This window comes from Pteropus vampyrus, unplaced genomic scaffold, assembly GCF_000151845.1.
Source record: "Pteropus vampyrus isolate Shadow unplaced genomic scaffold, Pvam_2.0 Scaffold16, whole genome shotgun sequence".
In the NCBI taxonomy this organism is placed as follows: Eukaryota; Metazoa; Chordata; class Mammalia; order Chiroptera; family Pteropodidae; genus Pteropus; species Pteropus vampyrus.
This window is the reverse complement of record NW_011888797.1, coordinates 10,168,515-10,189,520: the sequence shown is the minus strand read 5'-3', so window position 1 is coordinate 10,189,520 and position 21,006 is coordinate 10,168,515. Positions and strand designations below refer to the sequence as shown.

At 52.0% G+C, this 21,006-nt stretch overlaps 1 protein-coding gene across 1 annotated transcript in view; it reads right to left on the bottom strand.

The window, feature by feature from the left end:
• Window positions 1–20,806, bottom strand: part of CSF2RB (colony stimulating factor 2 receptor beta common subunit) — a 22,548-nt gene extending 1,742 nt beyond the window's left edge. Inside the window, exons 1-14 of the mRNA XM_011354438.1 lie at window positions 20,768–20,806; window positions 13,842–14,083; window positions 12,765–12,888; window positions 10,059–10,249; window positions 6,804–6,955; window positions 6,550–6,718; window positions 5,877–6,012; window positions 5,557–5,711; window positions 4,248–4,387; window positions 3,101–3,260; window positions 1,917–2,007; window positions 1,662–1,719; window positions 817–917; window positions 9–162 (exon numbers count right to left, since the gene is read on the bottom strand). Of these exons, the coding sequence (XP_011352740.1) occupies window positions 9–162; window positions 817–917; window positions 1,662–1,719; window positions 1,917–2,007; window positions 3,101–3,260; window positions 4,248–4,387; window positions 5,557–5,711; window positions 5,877–6,012; window positions 6,550–6,718; window positions 6,804–6,955; window positions 10,059–10,249; window positions 12,765–12,888; window positions 13,842–14,083; window positions 20,768–20,793 (1,899 nt within the window). The 5' untranslated portion in view covers window positions 20,794–20,806. The remainder of the gene's footprint in view (window positions 1–8; window positions 163–816; window positions 918–1,661; window positions 1,720–1,916; window positions 2,008–3,100; window positions 3,261–4,247; window positions 4,388–5,556; window positions 5,712–5,876; window positions 6,013–6,549; window positions 6,719–6,803; window positions 6,956–10,058; window positions 10,250–12,764; window positions 12,889–13,841; window positions 14,084–20,767) is intronic.
• Window positions 20,807–21,006: the final 200 nt, after the last annotated feature.

Sequence of the window (21,006 nt, the reverse complement as noted above, 5' to 3'; positions counted from 1 at the left end):
AAGGGGGCCGACAGGCAGAGCTGGGAGCTGCGGGGAGGCTCTGTGGGCAGGTCCAAGGCTGCTGCAGTCACGTTAGGCTCAGAAGGTGAGTCGCTGGCAACTTTAGGGTCTTCTATGGTGAGAGGTGACACCTCGCTGTGCCTACGGACTACGGGGCACACCCTGTGGAGAGAATAGGTACAGGGATGTTGGGACAACTTTGGGCAGACACCTTAGCTGAGGTACCAGGGACTGCGGGGGAGGGGACTCTGCCAGGCCTGCAGTGGGGCAGGAAACCACGCTTGCCTTCTGTCTCCCCACGGACCTGGCCCTCCGGCCCCCACGCTCTTGTGCGAGGTCTTCCTCGGCCCAGCGTGCCCCTCCCGCCCTTTGCCATTTCCCACATGCCCAGCCTGTGCACACTCGGTCATTCCTACACCCCTTTAAACCAGGAGCACAGTCCCCTCACCTGAGGGTTAGTAGTGAGCTGGTGGCCCCAGTGCTGGCCATGATGGGTCGAGTGCCCCTCAGTCACCCCATGAGGCCAAGGCACTGTGGGGTCTCCCTGGGCAGCAGGGCACGGAGCGGTCAGCCGCTCCTGTTTCCCGCCTCTGCTCAAGCCTGAGGCGTGGCCCTTGCCCACCTGGGAGTCAGGTGGCTCTTCCCCACGTCCAGCCGGGATGACCAGCCCCATCGCCGCCTTAGGGCAACCCCACCTGCAGGGGTCTCTCTACACTGAGCCACAGGCCAGACACTGCCTCCTCCAGGCGCCCCCCCCCCATGTGCGCTATGGGGCCACTCCCCCACCTCCCAGGGACCCTGGGCCCAGACGCTCACCCGTCCAGCCCAGGGAAGCCGCTGGCCCCCGGTCCCTTGAGTGAGGCGCTTCCGCTGATGAGGACCGATGTGCTGTCTGGGAGCCAGAGCCCGGCACTCCCCTGCTGGAAGAAAGGACATTCATGCCTGTGGCGTGGGGGTTTGGGGTGACAAGGAAGTCGTCAAGCCCCCAGGCACGGGAGGAACCTCAGCACAGTCAGGCCTGGACACTGTCTTGTGACACCAGGAAGCGGAGGCCAGAGGGGCCTGGGACTTCCCCCAGGGTCCTCCGCCCCAGTGTCTGAGAACAGGGACCCCGTGGTGGTGAGTCTGCTCATCTGGGGTGTGGCTGCCTCCATGCTACCCCCTCGCCCTCCCACACCGGCCTTGAGACCCTCCACAGGCAGAGCTGGCCCTGCCTGGCCAAGGCCTTCCTTCACTCTGTGGTCATCCTGGCCCCCCGAGACGTGCCCGCAGCCCCATTGCCCACTTGCTCAGTTCTCTTCATGAAGTGGTTCTGTCTCCAAGCCCATATGCCTCTGCCTGCAGTGACCTTTCTCACCTGGCACCACCTCAAACGTCAGCTCTGCTGTCCTGTCCTCAGGAAGCTACTCCGCCTCCCACCGCCCTAACACCCTCAGAACTAACCCCTTCCTGAGCCCGCCCTGTGCTCCTGGCAACCCCACACCCGACTCTCTCCTGCTCCACGTGGGCACCTCATGCACCAAGGGGCCCAGGGCTTTGCAGGCCCTGTAGGCCCCGTATTCAAAGCCCCCCAAAAAGTAAAGAAGGTGGGGGCATGGAGACATGAGCACAGGTGCGGAGGAGCCCCTACCATCCCAGCCGCCCTCCCAGCCAGATCCTACCTGGAACAGGTGGCTCTTACTGGGGTTGGGGATTTTCTCCTCCCATTTCCGGTTCAGCCTGGAAAGACAGCAGGGAGGTGATAGCCAGTAGAGGCCTCAGCGCAGCTGCAGCTGCGCATACTCATCTGTGGAGGGGAATCCAGGCCCAGGGGGAGGGCGAGGTAGCAGAGCAGGGACTGAAGGGAGTGGCCGTGAAGTTCCTGGGGCCACTTGGGGTTTTGGGTGCCCCCCCCATCCACCGTGGAGTCCTCTTACCTGTACCCATACATGCCACAGAAGCGCAGGGCCGGGAGCAAGGCGAGGGTGATGAAGACCAGGATGACCGCCAGGACCCACATGGGCAGAGCTTCCGGGCAGCCAGGAAGGAAAAAGGAGCATTAGCATCTGGGGAGGGAAAGGCTGGAGGCCCAGGAGGTGGCGGCAGGTGGAGCCATGCCAGGGCGCCTCCAGCCCCTGCTCTCTGCTAATACGGTGCTCCAGAAGCTCACTGCATTTAAGGGTGCAGAAGGGGAGAGGGGGCCAAACATGGGCTAAGAAGAAGAGGCGTTGGTCTGCACCCCCACACACGATGTTCGAGAGCTGGGGAGGACACAGTGGAGTAGATCTTTTTCAGCAGCAGAAGGTGCTTGCAGCGGGGGGACAGTGACTGCGGCTTACGGAAACCGTGCGGGACTTCCTGGAGGAAGTAGCAGATAAGCTTGGCTTGAAGGAACAGATAGGATTGGAGAGGCAGAGATGGGCAAAGTCATGCTGGTGGAGGAACTAGCAGGTACAAAGGCCTCAAAGGGCCCCCGTACTTCCTGCTGGGCACCTCTAGCTCCTCAGAGACTGGGCCCCTGAGTGACTTCTCTGGTCTTTTCCCTCAGGCCCAGCAGTCCAGCACTCCTTCCTGCTTGATTGTGGCCATCTCCCTGGGGCTCCTCCCCCCGTCAGGCTGCCTGGGACTGGGGTGCTTGCTGCCAACACCTCCTCCATCCTCTCTCTGCAGCCACCTCCTAACCCCAGTCTTGTACGTGTCTCCTGGTGGACACCATAGTGAAAAGCGAGAGACAAATGAAAGTAGCAAGTGCAGGGAAATGGGGAAGATTAAGGTATCAGACCCAAACCTTCCCATCTCAGACCTCTGGTTATAGCTCCTGATGCTCGCTGCCACAGCAGCGGGAGTTTCAGGCTGAGTGGTCACTGGGTAGTGGCTGCCACAAAGATTAAGGAAACTAGGGGCCATATTAGTAGAGGGCTAAGGTCTGGTGAGGGAGGAGTGACGATGAGACCTGCTCCTCTCTGCTCTCTCAAGACCTTCTCTGCAGTCTGTTGCATGCCATGTGTCACTAGAAGGATGCTTGGGCGCGATAAGGTCACGTCTATGTGTCCGCATCGCCCTGTCCTCCTCCCAGCTGGGCTGTAGCAGGAGGGGTGGGTGGGGGGCCGGTGAGACATACCCCACTCAGTGTCCCAGGAGCACTCCTCACTCCATTCACTCCAGATCCCATTGTAGCCACTGTAGGGCTTGACCCTCACTCTCGCCTGGTACCTGGTGGAGGGCTCCAGATGTGGCAGTGACATGCTGTGGGTGTTCTGCAGGGGTTCTGTCTTGCTCTCCTGTGGGTTCAGGTGTGTCAGAATGCATGCCGAGGCTGAGGCAGCTTTGGGGGCACAGCTGCAAATTCCTCCCACCTCGGCACCCCAGGTCTCTGCTACCCGGCAGCCCCTTGCTGAGGCCGCATGCCCAGGTCTGAGGCAGGTGCAATCCTACCACGCAGGACCCTCGCCTCGGCCCACAGACAGAGTACTCCAGTGGGGAACGGGGACTGCACCTTTTCCAATGCCCCCCTGTGACATACAACAACACCAAGGTTCAGAAACCCTGAAGGGTCACCATGTCCCACCCTCACCTTGAGATCCCTCAAATGCCCAGCTCCCTGAGGACAGCCTGAACCCTAATTATGGCCTACCCCAGAATACAGTGCAAGTGGCTGGACGCTGGACTCCGAGGCAGGGGTTTAGGAGCCCGGGGCTTAACCCCAGCTCCACCACTGACCCACCCGTCCTGGCCTCAGTTTCCCCATAACCAGCCTGAAGGTCTGGGGCTGGCTCCGTGGTTTCTGGTCTGGCCTCTGCGGAGCCCCAGGTTCTGCACATGAACTGGAGGGCTGCCTCAGGGCGGAGCCAGAGACCACGCCCCAGCCTGGGGCCCTGCCTGCTTCATCAGGAGCAGCTCTGCCCTTAGTGGGTAGGCATTTGCATTCCGGATTCAATTCCTCTGAAGAAATGTCTCCTTTATGACTTTTGAAAACACTTCATCCAGCGTCTCTCAGCCCTCCCTACCCTGACATCCATGTTCCCTCTGAAATTCAGGGTCACGTATTAATTTTGGCTAAGTTACATCATCTTATGTAACTTTCTGAGTTTCTTCACCAAGGGACGGGACAGTGACCTGCTGACCACATGGAGTCGTGATCACGAAGTCCCAGTGGCTTCCTCTGACCGGTCACTTGCTGGGGCCAGGCTCCTGGCAGGTGGTGCCCTCCTGCGTATGGTCTCACATCCCTCCCCACCGAGCCCCCCCAGGGCACAGGCCCCCCTCACCTGCCACGAGGCTGCGTCCTTCTTGTACTGGACCTCAAAGGTGTGCTGTATGTGCGGGAAGGCCATTTTCTCCACTTCCCAGCGTAGGATGTAGCTGTCTCTGCCCTTGGTCACGTTGAGCGTCGGGGGAGCCATCTGGACTGGAGAAAGGAAGACGGTTCGAGAACATCATCCCTGACATGCTTCCCATGGAACATCCCTGTGTTCCATGCCAGTCACCGGTGCTGTCTCCACTGGGTCCTTGGGTTCCCATATCATCCATTGTGACCTGAGCAGCCCTGTTCTTGGTTGATGCTGAATTATACTTGTTTTTTGTCTTTTTTCTTTTCTTTTTTTTTGACTTACACTTGTTTTGTAGTGAGGTGACCCAAAGCATGAGTTACTCCTAGTATTTAAAAATAAAATCGCTATAATGGATTCTATTCTAGAGTAGCAACTGTTTTATACACTGCTGGACATGCTCAGTCTACATGAATTAGTTCACGCGATTCTACCAACAACCCTATGAGGTAGATACTACTAACGTGTCACATTTTACAGATAAAGAAACTGAGCCCCAGAACAATTCAGTCACTTGCCAAGGACAGGCAAGGAAGAGGTAGCGACAAAGGTCGTGACCCATTAGATCCCCGGAGAGTAAATGGTAGATTCAAACCCAGGTGATTAAGACAAATTGGCCACTATCTGTGACACACACTAAAGACGGGCTGGAAGGACTTGGTCAACTGGAAATAATGTGGGGGTTCTACACACGCGTCCCCTGCTACATAACAGGAACCGGGGATGTTAACCCGCCAGAAACTGCAACTTATTCGCACACACTCTGGCCTCCAGGTGAAGGAGTAAATCATAAGACGATTATTTTGAAGGCTGAAAAGATTTACCGGAAATCTGAAGATTTTGGAAATCTGAAAGAGAAAAACCCTATCAGTGTCTAAAAGGAAAAGTTCTGTGGGAGGACCAGGGAGGCTTGGCTGGCAGCAGGAACCTCAGCACAGCTGCAGAGTTGGAGAGAGAGAGAGAGATTGAGGAATGGAGGAAAAGGCATTATGGACATGTTCCTGGGGGAGAGCAGCTGAATCTTACTATTTGCCTCTGTCATTGTTGTATTATTGCTTCTTGGGAAATTCAAGAAGAGATTCTAACTATGTTTGTTCACTTTGCTCATGGGACTGCATTTCATTCAAAGTGACAAACACGAAGACTGGGCCACTTGGACTTTATATGGGTTACACAATGAAACAGCGCTGTCCCCCAGACGAACCCCTCACCCCCTGCCCGTGCCACAGAAGTCTGGGGGCAAACTCACTGTTGTTTGAGCTCTCTATAAGTTTCTCTTCCTCCTTAGGCCGAACAGAGACGATGTACTGGCTGTGGCTTCCGGGATCGGGCACCGGAATCTGGCATCGGTGCCGGATGTAGGGGCCGCAGGCCTCCCTCAGCACCGGCGAACATTCTTTCTCCCTGAGGACCATGCAGAGGTGAGGGTGGGAGGAGGCAGGGTCTCCGGGAGGGATAAGAACTTACAATCAGCTGCAGCTACTGCTGGGGGCCCCAGAGGCAGGGGGAGGGCAAGACTTGGGAGGGGGCGAGTAGACAGAGGATGAGACCAAGGAAAGGGACACTCACTGTGTATTGGGGCTGGACTTGTAGAAGAGGGTGAAGGAGAGCGAACTGGTCACCCGGGACCTCACTTCCCAGGAGCAGCTGAGCACGGCACCCCCGTCGAACAAGCACTGGAGGTTCTGGGGCTGAGCTTCGTCCCCTGGGAGGCGAGACAGTCCCTCATTCATTCTCTCTTTCATTCATTCCCTAGCTCTCAGTGGCTGCCCACCACGAGACTCATCACAGGAAGATCATGGGTTCTGGGGCCCAAAGGACCAGGTAAACTTCAGCCTGCACTTGGCAGCTGTGTGCCCACAGGTCAGAGAGCGAATTCCGTGAGCCTTCGTGCCTCCCATGTGAACGGGGAGAGCATCTAACTGCAGCATTGGGGGATTTGACACAAGAATGGAGGTTTGCCCGTGCGTAGTATAGCTCTCGTGAAAACACAGCGGCTCGCGAGGCCATTGTGATGATCGTGATCATTATGACTCGCCAAACGGTGCTCAGACAGTGGGCCCAGAGTGCGCAAGGTGCTGCCGCTGCCTCTGCAGAGTCACAGTGGGGTGAGCGGGCCCACGAATGACTCTAAACACACGGCGGAGAAGGTTGGTGGAATCCCGCGGTGTGGACTCCTGGTCCAGGCCATATTGATTTGCCTTCTGCGCAAAGGAGCATCGCCCCGAGCCGGCTCCATTACCTGGCTGGGAGTCCCAGCGGACCTCCGGGCTCCACTGGCTGGGCCGTCCCGAGAGCCCTGAGCCCGGGCGCAGCCGGGTGCGTACTCGGGCCACGTAGGTGCTGCTGGCTATGAGGTGCTCTGGTCCCAGAATGGCCTTGGGGGAGGTGGAGTGGAGGGTGGGGGCCTCCTGTTGGGAGAGAAGGGTTGCTGGAGAGATTGCCGGCTGGGCTGGCTCCCTGTGGGCCTGGGGCCGAGCTGGCTGAGGTCCGTACCTCCCAGGAGTCCTGAAGCCGCCTGTAGACCACCTCAAACTCCAGGTGTGACAGCCACTGGCTCTGGAAACCCTCAAGGGCCACATTCCAGGTAAGCATGAAATGGTCCTTAGCATCATCGATGTGGAGGTCCTTGGGTGCGGGGGGCTGCACTGGAGGGAGAGAAGTCAAGGGCCTATCAGGGCTTGATGACCATGGGGGTGGTTACGGGCCTGCATGGCCTTTGTGGGGACAGCCCTGGGTTCCAGGCTGAGCTCTGCCCCCACCAGCCGAGTGACCTTGGACAAGAGGTCGTCTATGGAACTTAGGCCCTTTATCTGACAAACTGTGGGAGTTCAATGTGGTCGTGAATGAAGGTTGTGCAGATAGCTGTGCATATATAACATAAGCTCGATACAAGGTGCTGGCAATTAAGCTCTAAATGCAACCCCTCTCTGTCCCCAGGTCCCCACTGCCCGAGGATATAGCCCGTGTGGCTCCACCGACCCAGCAGAGGGCCCTGTGGCTCATGTTACTCTCTCTCTGCTGTCCACCTCCTTCCCCTGTCCATCTGCCCAATGTCCTGCACCTCTCAGTGCCCAGCATAAAAGTCTCCTCTTCTAGAACCTTCTTGGATCCCCTCCCCTCGGCAGAGTCCTTTTCCTGTCCCACCACAGCCCGTCATATGGTCCTTACCCGGGGTTCTATGTGTTTACTCATCTGCCTGCCCTAGTTGTCAAGGAGCTTGTAGAGTGGCAGGGTTTGTGTCACGGTCCCCTTCCCTCTCCCCAGGGTCTGAAATGTAGCGGTTCAGTGAATTTAGGGGACAAAGTGAATGAAAACATGACTGAATACATGTAGGCAACCTTCAACTTTTCATGAAATCATTCCACCAGCCAAGAGCAAGCACACCTCTGTAGGGAACTACAGGGCTGGGCAAGTGGGTTCGTTAATGAACGGCATGGCTCCTGCCTTCCTGAATCTTCTGTGCCCGAGTGCCCAGAGATGACTTTCAGACACGAAGAATTCAATAAGAGCCCAAGCAAGATGTGCGTGTTCTACGCTGGACATGGAACGTGGCAGTTAGAGCACGTGAGAGCTGGAGCTATCAGAAAATCTTCAGCCCAGGATGATGGACACATTACACCATCTTCCGAGCCATAGCTGCAGCAGGCATCACTGATTAATCATTGCATTCCTAGCCCCCGAGGCTTCACGGAGTGGGCATCCTTCTCAGCATGGAGCTCTAGGAAGCGGCTACCAACTGACCCAGCTAGGAACCTAAACAGAAAACCTGTTCATCCAAAATGAGGGACTTTAGTCCACGGGCTTATTTCACAGATGGAGAAACTGATCGAGGAAGTGAAACACCCACATCTCCAAATAAAGGAGCCTGGAGCAGATCAGATGCACATCTGTCCTCTCCCCAGCACCTCAGAGCCTCTCTGATTTATGGCCAAAATGGTCAGGGAGGGTGGTAGCCTCAAGCTTCACAAGGGCAGGGATCCTGGCAGGCTTGCTTGCCATTTTCTTCGTGAATGTAGGGTTCAGTGAAGCAACAGATAAATGAATGAACTGCGCGTACATCCTAACTTTGCTTCGTATTGCCCATTTTCCCATCCCCTAGCCATACCTCAGTTGAATCCTCATCATTTCTCCCTGGGATGAATCCCTTAGCTCACATTCTGGGCTCTGATCTCCCGCTACTTCCTATTCCCTGCCATCTTTCCTGTACACCACCCACCCCCCGCCCCCGCCCCCGCCGGCACCCTCACACCCACATCGCATCGTGCCATGCCCTTCAGGGGCTCCCCATTGCCTGTAAACTCTTTTGCAGGGCACAGAAGCCTCTCCATGCCAGGCCCCTGCCTTCACTGGCCCCCTGCTTCTACTGAAGTCCAGCCTTCTTGAAACTGATGCTCCCGGGACACAATTATTCACAGGTATTCCTACCTGCCTCACCCTCCCAAGTTTCCCAGCCATCGTACATGCCGTTTCCTCTGCTCCTCCCGCTCTCTCCTCCCTCCCATCCCTCAGATGTCCCCGCCAAGCTCTTTCCTCTGAGTAGCCTGTCCCGACCTCTCACGGGCCCCTTGCCATTGCCCCTCGGCACGTGGCGTTCACCTGCATTCAGTAAGTCATCACACCAGCAACACCTGGGGTTTCCTCTGAGCTGCACCCAGGACTCGATCCTTTCTCATCCACTAAACACTTGCTTGAAATGAATTCAGCATGGCCTAACCCTCCCCCTCCTCCAGTTTTGTGCTGCTGCGTTGAAGAGGGAGGAAGCCAAGGCTGAGCCCCCGTCCCCGTCTGACACTTATGAGGAGCAACACCGGGTGACTCAGGGTTTGGGACCCAACACATTAAGCTCGGACACCAGCATCTGAGTCCCATGGGGCTCGTTCCTTCCTCTCTCAGCCTCAGTTTCACTCTCAGTGAATTAAGATAAAAATAGTGCACGACGCTGTACGTTATTGTAATTATTCAATAATATTGGGCAGTGTTTCCTAGAAGACAGCCGTCTGCAGGGCTCTTGCCATGCGAATATTAACTTTTAAAAACGACATGCCCTTATCTTTATTTTGGGCACAAACAAAATCGAATCAATGAGATCGGAGTGTTGGTTATATTTCTGTCTAATGTACATCAGATGAAGCCTAACTATTTAAAACGATCGTCCACACCCACCCAAGACCATTGACTGTCTTGGGCCATTGTGTGACACTGGGGGCCACAGTGTCAGCAAGGGCGTAAGGCGGTGAGCTCCATCTAACATGCAGGAAGCACTTGACAGGTCTGAGCCAGCACTGTCACTTCTGCTCAGTGGTGGGTGGCACTTGGAAAAGTGACAAAACCTCCCTGGGTCTCAAGTGCCTCATCTATAAGATGGGTCGTTGCAGACATTGGGTGAGACAACAAACATGAAAGAGTTTTATAAATGGATAAGTTTTCATGTGAATCATAAGAATGGTTATTCCGGAAGGCAAGCCTCCAGTGCTAGAAGGCAATGGCTTGGCAGGTGGTCGAGCTGCCGGGGCAGGGGTGACGGGGGTGGGAGGTACCTTTAGCCCAGGGCTCCTCATGTCGTACGTGCTCCATGCCTCCATCATAGGAGGCCTTAGCCTCTTCCCTCAAGAGACCAAACCAACCCCAAGCCTGTGTCTCCACCCTTTGAACACTCTCACTCCCTGGCCCACCTCCTGCATTCTGGCCACCCCTGGGGCCCGCTCTCCACACTGAGACCCACCCTTGGGCATGGACCCAAGGCCTCACCGTGCTGGGCCAGAGTAACAGTGAGCTGGGTGTCCAGAGGCCTGTCTGGTCGGAATGAGAAGTAGTCTTTATCAGCAATGACAAAAAGGTCGTAGTTGATGATGCATGTTCTAGGCACACAGTGGAGGGACGGGCAATCTGACCAGGGCATGTCATCGCTGAGATCACAGGACACCGGCTGTGGGAGGCCCCTGTCAGGATAGGACATGGGTTTATCCAGAGTGAAGAAGAATTACTCATTCACAACATTCCCGAGTGGTTCCCATGACCGAGGGGGCCCGGCAGCGAACAACTACACACACACACAAATCCCTGTCCGTGGGGCCGACATCCTGGTGGAGGGGGACACACAGGAAACAACTCGGTAAAGTAGCTCGTGTGTCCGAGAGAGAGAACTTCACAGAGATAAGCACAGCAGGGAAGGGGGAGGAAGAGGCCAGAAGGACGGGGGCGGGGCCATGCGATTGGGGATAGGGGAGACAGGGAAGGCCTGGAAGAGGTGACAGTTTAGCAGAAACTTGAAGGAGGTGGGGGAGGAGCCAAGCAGGGCATGGGGAAAGGGGATTTGGGGTAAGTGTAACAGCAAGCGCAAAGGCCCTGGGCAGGCTCAGGTTTGCAGGGCTGCACGATGGCACGGCGTTTAAATACTGTAGAGTTTGTGAGGGTGGCAGTTCCTGGAGGCTAATTGAGAGAGGTGGACAGGAGGGCAACACTTAACAGGAATTTAAGGAACTTGGATCTCACCACGAATGGGGGGACATTTAAGAGTTATGTGCAAAGGAGTAAATGTATTCTGACACAGGCTTTGAAAGCGTTCCTTTGGCTGCAGAGTTGCTGATGGATTGGGCTGAGGAGTGATGGCAGTATTAGAAGCAGAAGGACCCATTCTGCTTCTGGAATGTTCCAAGTGATAGGAAGCGGTTTGAACCAGGGTGGTGGGGTTAGCACTGGCCAGATGCGTGTTCTCTCGGAAGATAAAGTTAATGGCATTTGCCGATGGATCCGATACTCTGATGGGGAAGGAAAAGTGGTAAAGAGATGAAGACAGGACAGTAAAACCACCCAGCCGTTTGGCTTTAGCCACTAGGAGCCCCCATTAGCGAAGTGAGATGGCAAGATGGGAGCAGGGGCGTCTCCTGGGGGCGGAGCCGGAGTCTGGTCTGGGATATTTAGGGCTGGAGACGCCTGTTTTCCAAAGGGCGAGGTGGAGAAACAAATGCACCTATTGGACTGGAGCTTAGTGGGAATCCCAGGGCATCAAAGAGTGAAGGTCCAAGGACTGAGCTCTGGGGCATCTCGCCCTTCGACTTCAAGACAAAAGAAGGGAGCGGACAAGGAGACAGAGGAAGGTGGGCCAGGGACACGCAATGAGAAGGGGTGAGTGTGGTGGCCGGAAGTCAGGAGAGGGAGGTGTTTCCGGAGGATGCCGTGGTCAGTCTGAGTCAGGCGAGCCTGTGGGTCAGGAGGGAGAAGGCTGAGACTGACCCTTAGACTCCGCACCAGCGAGGGCTTTGCCGACGTCGGCAGAGTGGTTTGGGCGGCCTGATGGGGGCAGCAGAATCCTGGGAGAGTGGGCTCAGGAGAGAATAATTGGAAAGGCACCGGGTTCAGTGGGGTCTGGACAACTCTTGAGAGGGAAGCAGACAAAGGGAAGCAGACGAAGGGCCCTGGCTGGGGGACATGGGGGCACCCTGGAGCTGCAGATCTTCTTGGCTTCTGTAACTGGGGCTCAGGCACATTGGCTCAAGATTGGGAATGATCCCGAGGCGTGGCCCATCGATGACACAGGGGAGAGTGGGAACTGTGGTGGCAGCAATGCCTTGAGCAGCCAGACCAGCAGAGACCCTGGCCGTGGCCTCGGACAGGACTGGAACAGGAAATCATGGCAGGACGATCCAGGGAGGCTGCAGACTTGTGGGCAGGCAGTGAGAGCATAGAGGGGGCTGCGGGCTTCTCTTCGGGGCGTCTGGTGTCTCAGTGTGGGAGGAAGCAGGGCACGGCCAAGGTGGATAGGTGGCGGTGGCAGCGAGGAGGGTGGCGAAGGGGAGACGGAGGCTCCCGGGATTGCAGGAGAGAGCTGAACGGCCACGCAGTGAGTGTGACGGCCGGCTCCTCCCCAGGGCGGCCTCTGAGGCTCCCCAAACTCTGTAATGTCAGCTGTTTAATTATTTCTATTACTGTGACTTAGACTCTCACCAAACTCCAGCATGGTGTGAGGCACCAGCCCAAATGGCCGTGCAAGAGGAAAGGACAAATCCCTCACTCTGGAGGTGGCAGGGCCTGAGGGAGACGCAGAGCCCAGCCCTGCCGCGGACGGACGCTGGCCACGGAGCGGCCGGGGGAGGGGCCTCAGCTCCACGGCCTTGGTTTCCTCATCTGTGAACTGGGCATCCTGTCCCGCTCTGCCCACCTCTCAGTGAGAATGAGCTAAGACGGACTTGTGTGGTGCAATTTTGTTAAATTGTGATGAAATAAGAGAAGATTCTCACCATCAGCTCCAACAACTTTAACAGAGCTGCCCTTCCCGGAAACCCCGGCATCACACGCCACACGCCAGCCCCTGGGCCTGACAGGCCGCCCGATGGAGCAGGAGCTCCTGGGCAGGGCCCCCCACCTTCTGTCCTCTGTTCAGCTCCCCCACCCAGCACAGCCCCACATAGTAGTGCCCTCCCCGCCCTCTGGCCCCTGGGCCCCAGTGTCACTCACTCATTCAGCCTGCGGTAGAGGGTCACGTTGATGAGCCGCTGGGCATCCTGGGTGTCTGCCCACCTGCAGACGATGTGACTGGTATAGTCGTTATGGCAGCGCAGGGTCTTCATCGGGACGGTCTCTGATCCGAGAGAGGCAGAAAGGGGGTCACACCTCTCCCCTCCAGGTGTTCATCGTCGCCACCCCTCCCAGCCCTTCCTGGGTGCCCAGCACTGGGGAGGGGTTTCCCAGAATCCTTTAGAGTCTCCTGGCTGCCAGACAGAGGTCCCCAGGGATCCTGGGCGGGTTGGGGACTCTGAGGGTGTGAGGGTGCTGGCTCTGGACCCCCCTGTCTGGATAGACACATAATATTCTAGTTGATTCACAGCATATTTCCTGAGCCCCTGCCCTGCTCCTGGAACAAACCCAACCCTAAGAGGCAGCCCTGCTCTGCCCTGCTCTGGGGCCCCCTGCCCTGGTCTTTGGTCAGCTGCCAGGCCCGATGGTTGGAAAGGGAATGTGGTTCCCATGGCTATCAGAGAAGTCAAGCTCTCTGGGAGCCCTTGGAAGCGGGGTTCATAGGCCGGCCTCAGGAGCATCCCAGCCGGGCCTCCGGGAATGAGGAGATTGTTGGGGATGAAGCAGGAGGGGTTATTGAACTTGAAGCGGGGAGAGACCTTCAGGCTGAGGGCCCCAGCGAGGTGGGAACTGGTCAAGGCCACTGTCGGAGGAGCAGAGTGTCTGGAGGAGAAGGAAGTGCAGAGAAAAGGCCGGCTGGGCCGGCCTGGAGGTCAGAGGCCTCGAATGCCACGCTGAGAAACGCGGGCAGAAAAGACACACAAGTGGAGATGGAATTTATAGGAGGCCTGAGAAGAACGAGCAGGAGCGCGGGAGGAGGGAATGCAGGGCGGGGGTGGGGCGCCAGGGAAAGTCAGGAGAGAGAAGAAGTGGGGGACGGGAAGGGAGAGAAGTCCAGAGCTGCAGGGGTCTGGCAGCTTCCTTGGCATGCGTGAGGGACAGCCTCACCCAAGGGGCCCAGTGAGGAGAAAGACTGGGGGGCGGAGGCGGGAAAGCAGAGGGAGCACTCGGGTTCACCTTGGGCTCCTGCCAAGCTGGACCCCCAGCACAGAACCAGCAGGGCGATGGGGAGCAGCCGCCGGATCAGCAGCATCTGCGGGTCAGCGCTGAATGAGAAAGGGCTGGCATTGGTGGGTCCAGGTCCGGGCAGAATCCAGGTCCTCACTGGCCTGGAATCTTCCTCCCCGGTTGGGGGCCGGGCCAGACCCAGGTCATCCACTCCTGCACATCCGCCCTCCAGGACTCTGCCATCGCCAGGCCTGTGGAGGAGAGGTCATCTGGCCGTCGCCTTCTCCCTGATGCACACGCTCTGGCCCCCACTGCTGCCTCAGCCTGGCACCCTGGACAGTCCCTTCACCTTGGCCTCAGTGTCCTCTGGCATGTCCATGACAGATGCACTAATGGCTTCCGTGCAGGGCCCTCGTGGTGGGAAAACTTCTAGGAGGGCCAGGTGTCTGATGTGCCCTGAGCGACCTGCGGGCTGCCGCCCGACCTCTGCCTTGGGGAGTCACTGCGTGTTGGGGGCACGAGGCCCTCCCCTGAGCGTGATCACACACACACTCACTCACACTCAGGGCCTGGTGCTCTCCCCACCTCTGCCCGATTTACCAGCATTCCTCCCACACCACTGTCTGAATGCCAGTTCCCTTTTCTCAGCAGAAGGCCGGGGATTTTCTTTTTCATTTAGTCAGTCAGTCCCTGGGAAGTACCCAGAAGAGTAGAACACAGACTGAGGCTTGTTTTCTCCCTGTAAGATAGTCCGAAACCACTCAAGCTGTGTGTGCAAGCATGTGCATGTATGCATGCATGTGCATGCATGCGCGCGCGCACACACACACACACACACACACACACACACCCAGCGGCTGTCTTGCTGGGAGAAGCATGGCTCTGGACTCAGCTGACCTGACCTTCAACACACGCTCTGCCCCACCCTTGCCGGTGGCCTGGGCCGACTCACTCACGCTCCCCAAACCTTGCTCTATGCATCTGTGCAGCAGGTGCGAGTACATATACCTCACATGATTGTCAGGAGGAGAACCAAATGCAGTGATGCTTATAGAGAGCTTAGGCCGATAACTGCAGGTTTGTTTGGAGCGAGAAGAGAGTGTTTGTCCATTTAGCTCCTGGGGACAGGGCAGTGCCCTGGGGTGGGCAAGGGTGACTCCGCATGGGCTGGCATGGCTTTGGGCTTTGCCTGCCTACTGGGACGAACGCAAAAATGCAGAGCTTCTACTGCGGTCTTATTGCAGGTAGAAATACTACACGTGTGAAGAAAGCGATCCATCTCAAAATAAGTTATAGATGTAACACGATTCCAATCAAAATCTAAGATGGTTTTTGCAAGAACTCAAAAGAAAAAAAATATATGTGAGAAGTTAATGAGATATTTAAAGATAAGGAGTCTCTATCCATTAGCAAAATTTATTAGAGAGATCTGACAAAAAAGCAATGTGTCGCTGTCACACACACACACACACACACACACACACACACACACAATAGATCAGTGGACATACTGACCAAACAAACTCTATTTTACCCAAGAATGTGCTATATGATGAAAGAGGAATCATGAACCAACATAAAGTAATTGAATAATAACAAGTTTTAAGGTAATTGAACAACAACAAAACATACCAGCCTAAATCCCTTTCTCACACCATTCCCCAAATATCAGGTTCATTTAAAATTTAAGTGTAAGAATTCAAATCACATTAAGCTTGCAAACCATAGAATTGAATACCCTTAATACCTATTTAAGTTTAAAAGCAGTAGAAGAAATTAGAGAGACACAGTCTGACAGATATAAGTATATAAAAGCAAAATCTATATTTTATAAAAATAACCAGACTGTAAAGCAAAGGACAAAGTGCAAAAAAAAAAAAAAAACAAACAAAAACAAAAACAAAAAAACGTTTGCAGCAAAATTATGGAGAACAAATTATTAATGGTTAAAACAAATTGTCATCAAAGAATATAAGTATAAAAATTCACTTATACGTAGAAAATTCATATTAGTAGCTAACAATTATAATAAAATGCTGACAGTGAGCCAGGCTTATTCAAAGGGCTTTACAAGTATTAATATACCAAATGTGTAGGTTACACCTATTAGAATCCTCACCTTGTAGATGAAGAAACACAGAGGGTCCACAATCACACAGCTGGTAAGGGACAGGCTGGGACTATAGACTACAGCAGGCAGACACTAGGGTTTGTGCTCTTAGCCACGATGCCAACAGTGGTTGTATTTCCTCGTCATCGTACATGTGTATTCTGATGCATACTGACCCAACAGACACTTCTACAGATGTGCACAAATACAGCAAAATAAAACAAAACTTTAAAACATCTTAATTAGCACCCAGGAAGATTTGAGAAATCATAGCCATTTAAAAGAACAGACTGCTATGCAACAAAAACAAATAAATGGAAATCTTGGTGTGTGATGGTATGAGATCCATAACGTAAAAAACAAAACAAAACAAAACAAAACAAAACAAACAAAACACCTCAGTAATGGGACAAATTACAGAGTGAATACTATAATCATGTTACAGAGGTACATATTGAAGACACAGCAAACGGGCAAGTAGATGGAAAGTCTTAGAGAAAAGTTAAGACTTGGAAAAGAAATCCAGAAATTCCAACATCTAGAAGCAGAGGACAGAAAGAATTGAGGGCAGCTATGGCACAGTGTCAGCCAACGAGCTGTTCCCTTCCTCCTTGATAACAGAAGCTCAGATTTTAGCTGGACTTTTTTGCTGCACAGAATAAAAGACTATTTCCTACAGGCTCCTATCACTTGGTGTGGTCATGTGACTAAATGTTGTCCAAGGAGACATGAGTGAAAATGTTGGGTGTGATTTCTAAAACAAGCTGCTTAAAGGGAACTGGCTCAGATGAGAAAGGTCCATTTTTGCCCTCCTACCTTTTCTCCTCCTTTCAGGCTGCAACATGGAAATGATGGCTGGAGCTCCAGCAGCTATTTTGGGCCATACATTTACCTTGCGGATGGAAATCACGTGAGACAGAAAGGAGAGAAATCTGGATCCCTTTCGTCACTGTGGGGCAATAATACCAGCCTGAGACTGCCTAATTCTGGACATCTTTTATGTGCGGGAACAATAACTTCTATATTGTTAAGCCACAGTTATTTGAGGATTTTCCATATGTAACCGAACGGATACAATTAGAAATAGAAGAAGATGTCGCAAGGCTTTAAAGGAGACAACAGTCCACTAAGCGAAGAGCAGGATTAATTTTTAACAGTGCCACTCAGTCACATGTTGACGAACTTCCAGTCACCCAAGAATAAAAGGGTAACCCTTGTAGCTTCCGGAGGAAAGAAATGGGCTATTTTCAATGCAGCAAGGGCCAGGTTGGCAAAATTTTCTCAAAAAGTTAGTGACCCTGAACTCTAAATAAACCGCGATGTCTAGAAAATACTGAAAGAATATATGTTTAAGCCTAGAATCATAAAAAGTCAAGCTTACTTGAAAGCAAGGGCGAAAAAACACAACATTTTGAAAATGTAAGGACAAAGGCGGGTTTTCAGACCTTGTCTGAAAAAAATTACTCTATGATGTATTTCAGAAAGAAAAAGTTTAAGAAAGAAAAGAAGAAAGCATGTGACACTAGACTCCGTGGTGAGAAAATAAACCGATACATTTCCAGCTAAGTAAAGAATTGTTACTGTAGAGAGTGAAAATAATACGTGATAACAATATTGAAGTAAAGCTCAGGCGATTTGAATGTTGGGACTTGGCTGTGAGGTTAGGGGCGGACGGCAGAGAAGTGAAAGCTTGCTAAAGACCTTGTCTCGTTTGGAGGAGTGTATACATGTTAATTAAACAAACTGCTGATGGAAAATGGAAGTTACATACGTGCATTAAAAACATAAGGGTTAAAAATTACTAAGAGCAAGGGATCAGCATGGGGCCAGAGGATGACAGAAAGAGGTAAAGGCGAAGGAAGGAGAGGGAGAAAAGAAGAGATAAACCAAACGCCTTCTTGCTCGGACTAAACGTACACACCTAAATCCCCAAACTCGTCGAGAAATTTAGCGGTAGGACTAAAACAGGAAATGAAAAGGAAAAAAAAAAAAGGAAAATACAAATTCACTCCAGACAAAAACAGTTTCAGAGGACACTCTGACAAAGGCTTTTAAAGGAAGAATGCATCATGGCCATGGAGGGGTTATTTCAGAAATGCACAGAGCCATTAAGACATCTATTCATGAGTGAAAGAAACAGATTAACAGATGAAAGGAGGCAAAGGATGTTCATCTAGACAGATGCTCCTAAATATTCAATAGTACCAGAGCCATTTCTGATTCAATAAACCGTCAAACCTCCGCAAATGAGGAGCTGAAGGGAAGGTTGGCATTTCTGGTATCTACTAGAAACCTCTGGCAATATCAGAGTCAAAGGAGAAATGTTAGTGCCCTTCCCATCAGAGGCACAAACAGGAGAAGCTGCCCACTATTGTCAAATGATCTCTAAATTCAATACGATCTAAATCAAAACTCCAAAAAAGTTCTAAAAGGATTTTTAATGGGCCTGACAAACTGATTCTAAACTATAACAAACCGCAGATGAGAGACTTGCTCTGTTAGCTATAAATATAATGAGGAATATAACAATAGACAGGTGGAACAGAAAACAGTGAGGAAAATAACCAAGTAGGAAATTGTGAAGGAATAATGGCATTTCAAATCACTGAGGCGCGGATGGGCTGCATACTTATAATTAACGATATTGGGACAATTAGCTAATAATCTTTTTTAAGTTGGATTATTATTTTACATATTACCGACCCCTCCAAATTCCAGATAGATTAAAAATCTAAAAGTCAAAACTAAAATTATAAAAGCATCACAAATATATCTGGAATCTTAGGAGTTGAACAAGACACTAAATCCAGAAAGCATAAGGTAAAAAATAATGACAGATCTGACTTAGAAGCAAGTAACACTTTTTTTTTTTTTTTACATATGAAACAAGATATTTTAAACATGATAGAAAAGGGACAAATGATAGTCTGGAAAGTTGTATTTGAACATACTTGAATAAATTGTCAATGCACATAATGAATGAATCACTCTGAAAGTGAATACGTAAAAGACAAAGAGCCGATCAGAAAACGGACAAAAGATATTTCTGTGTACATCGTGGAAGGAACCCGAATAGCCAATAAACATATGGAAGATGCACAATTTCACCCATAATCGGGAAAAAGAAAAATCTAAACAAGAACCAGAAAATTTTCATCCATTACGTTGGATACAGTTTAAAAATTGGTCCTTTTCTTAATGAGAAACTTGCCTTTTTATGCATGACTGTGGAAGTGTCTGTTAATTTTGCTGTTTGGAGGATGCTGTGACAATATCTATTAAATTTTTAAACACACAATTTCTTGTCCAGCAATTCTGCTTCTAGGAATCTGGGTTGCAGGATTTTTATAGGAGTGAAAGAATTGGAAACAACTTAAGTGTTTATCAGTACGAGATTGGGTAAATTGTGGTGTGCCCATACTAACAAATGCCACACATTTGCTAGGGTTAATAAATGAGTTGAATCTATATGTATTATTGTGGAAAGTTGCTGAAACATAACATTAGGTGAAAAACTAAGTCATAGAACAATGTTTATGTAATAATCCCGTTTTTGGACATAGAAAAGCTATCTATTTGCAGCATGTTTAGAAAATGTTTTGGAAGGATGCACGTGGTGAAGAGGGTAGGCTATGGGACTAGTGGATGGAGATGATTGGGACCTTGTCTTCTATGCTGCATAACTGGATTATTCTAATTTTCCATAGAGCTGATATTCACGCACTTACTTGTTTAATATTAAATATGTTCATTAACTCACAAACTATCTTGTTTTACTGATGAAAGAAGCACAATGTAAGTAAAACTAATGAATAAAATAAAGTGACCTAAAGCTACTGGAAAAGGTTTTACTCATTATAAAGCTATTAGAAAAGAGGAAAGATGATAGGTAAATAAAAATTAGAATCTGGTTATGTAAAAATGTAACAGAGCCTTTGAAGACTAAAACTCGCACATAGGCAGCCTGTCCCTGGAGGCTTTCTGGGAGTCTCTACAGGCTTGTACCCCAATGCAGACCCATAGAAACACCTGCCCTCTCATCCACAGGGCAAATAAGTACTTCTGCACATACCTGTACATATAAACACATACATGCAGACACCCCTAGATGCCCACCCACCCAGCCAACACCATTGGGAACAGAACACACACACGTGGGTCCAAACCCAGCTAAGTGGCAATGGTTCAGGGCTGAGTGTGATAGTAAAAACATTCTTTGAGGGAGAAAAATATGTCTGTGGGCAAGGGACTGGGCCCTTCTCATCTTCCAAGTGAGCTTCCCACGCCTCAGCAAGCCTCCAGGTTTCGCCCTCCGCCTCCCAGGCTCCCTGCATCCGAGCGTTCCCGGGGACATACGCCCACACTCTCTCTCTTCCTAAAGCAGGCTGTCAGGGACTATCAGTGCTTTTCTTATCCCAAAGATGAGGACACAGAAGCCCAGGGCAGGGAGAGGACGTTCTCACTGCCACCAACACCGTAGTGACACCGTAGTAAACAAAACAAAGTTGGATGATACACAGGGGTGTGACTCCCACACCCGAGCTCTTCACCTCCCTGGGTGTCCTCCCTGTTTCCAGGACAGCTGGATCCCACCAGTGAGGCTCACCCTCCCCTCCAGCACCCAAGGGGGTCGGCGCCTCTGGCTGACTCCTCGCCCACCAGCTGCCAGTCTGGGCTCAGATCCTCTCCAGAAGTAAGTCCTAACCTCCCCCAGCCCCAGACACACCCACCCGCTCAAGGCTCCCCCATTCCTTCTGGCTCAGTCTCCCCACATTCCTTTGCTACATCCCCGCCTGTCGACTTGCTGCCCAAAGCCAGGCCGTACCTCTTAGTGGTGGGACAGACCGACATTCTCCTGGAGCCTCCAGGCAGCAGTGAGCGGCTCACGCTTCCTATTTGCACTGACGCTGCTAGGAAATGGAGAAGCAGAAAGAGGAAGCAACACTCAGGCCTGTTTCTGTGCAAGATTCTTCTTCATAAGATTGCTTAGCTTCTTAGAATTGTGGACACCGAGATAGCGACTTTTTTTTCAAAGTTTTGGTGATTTTGCAAATTCTATTCCTT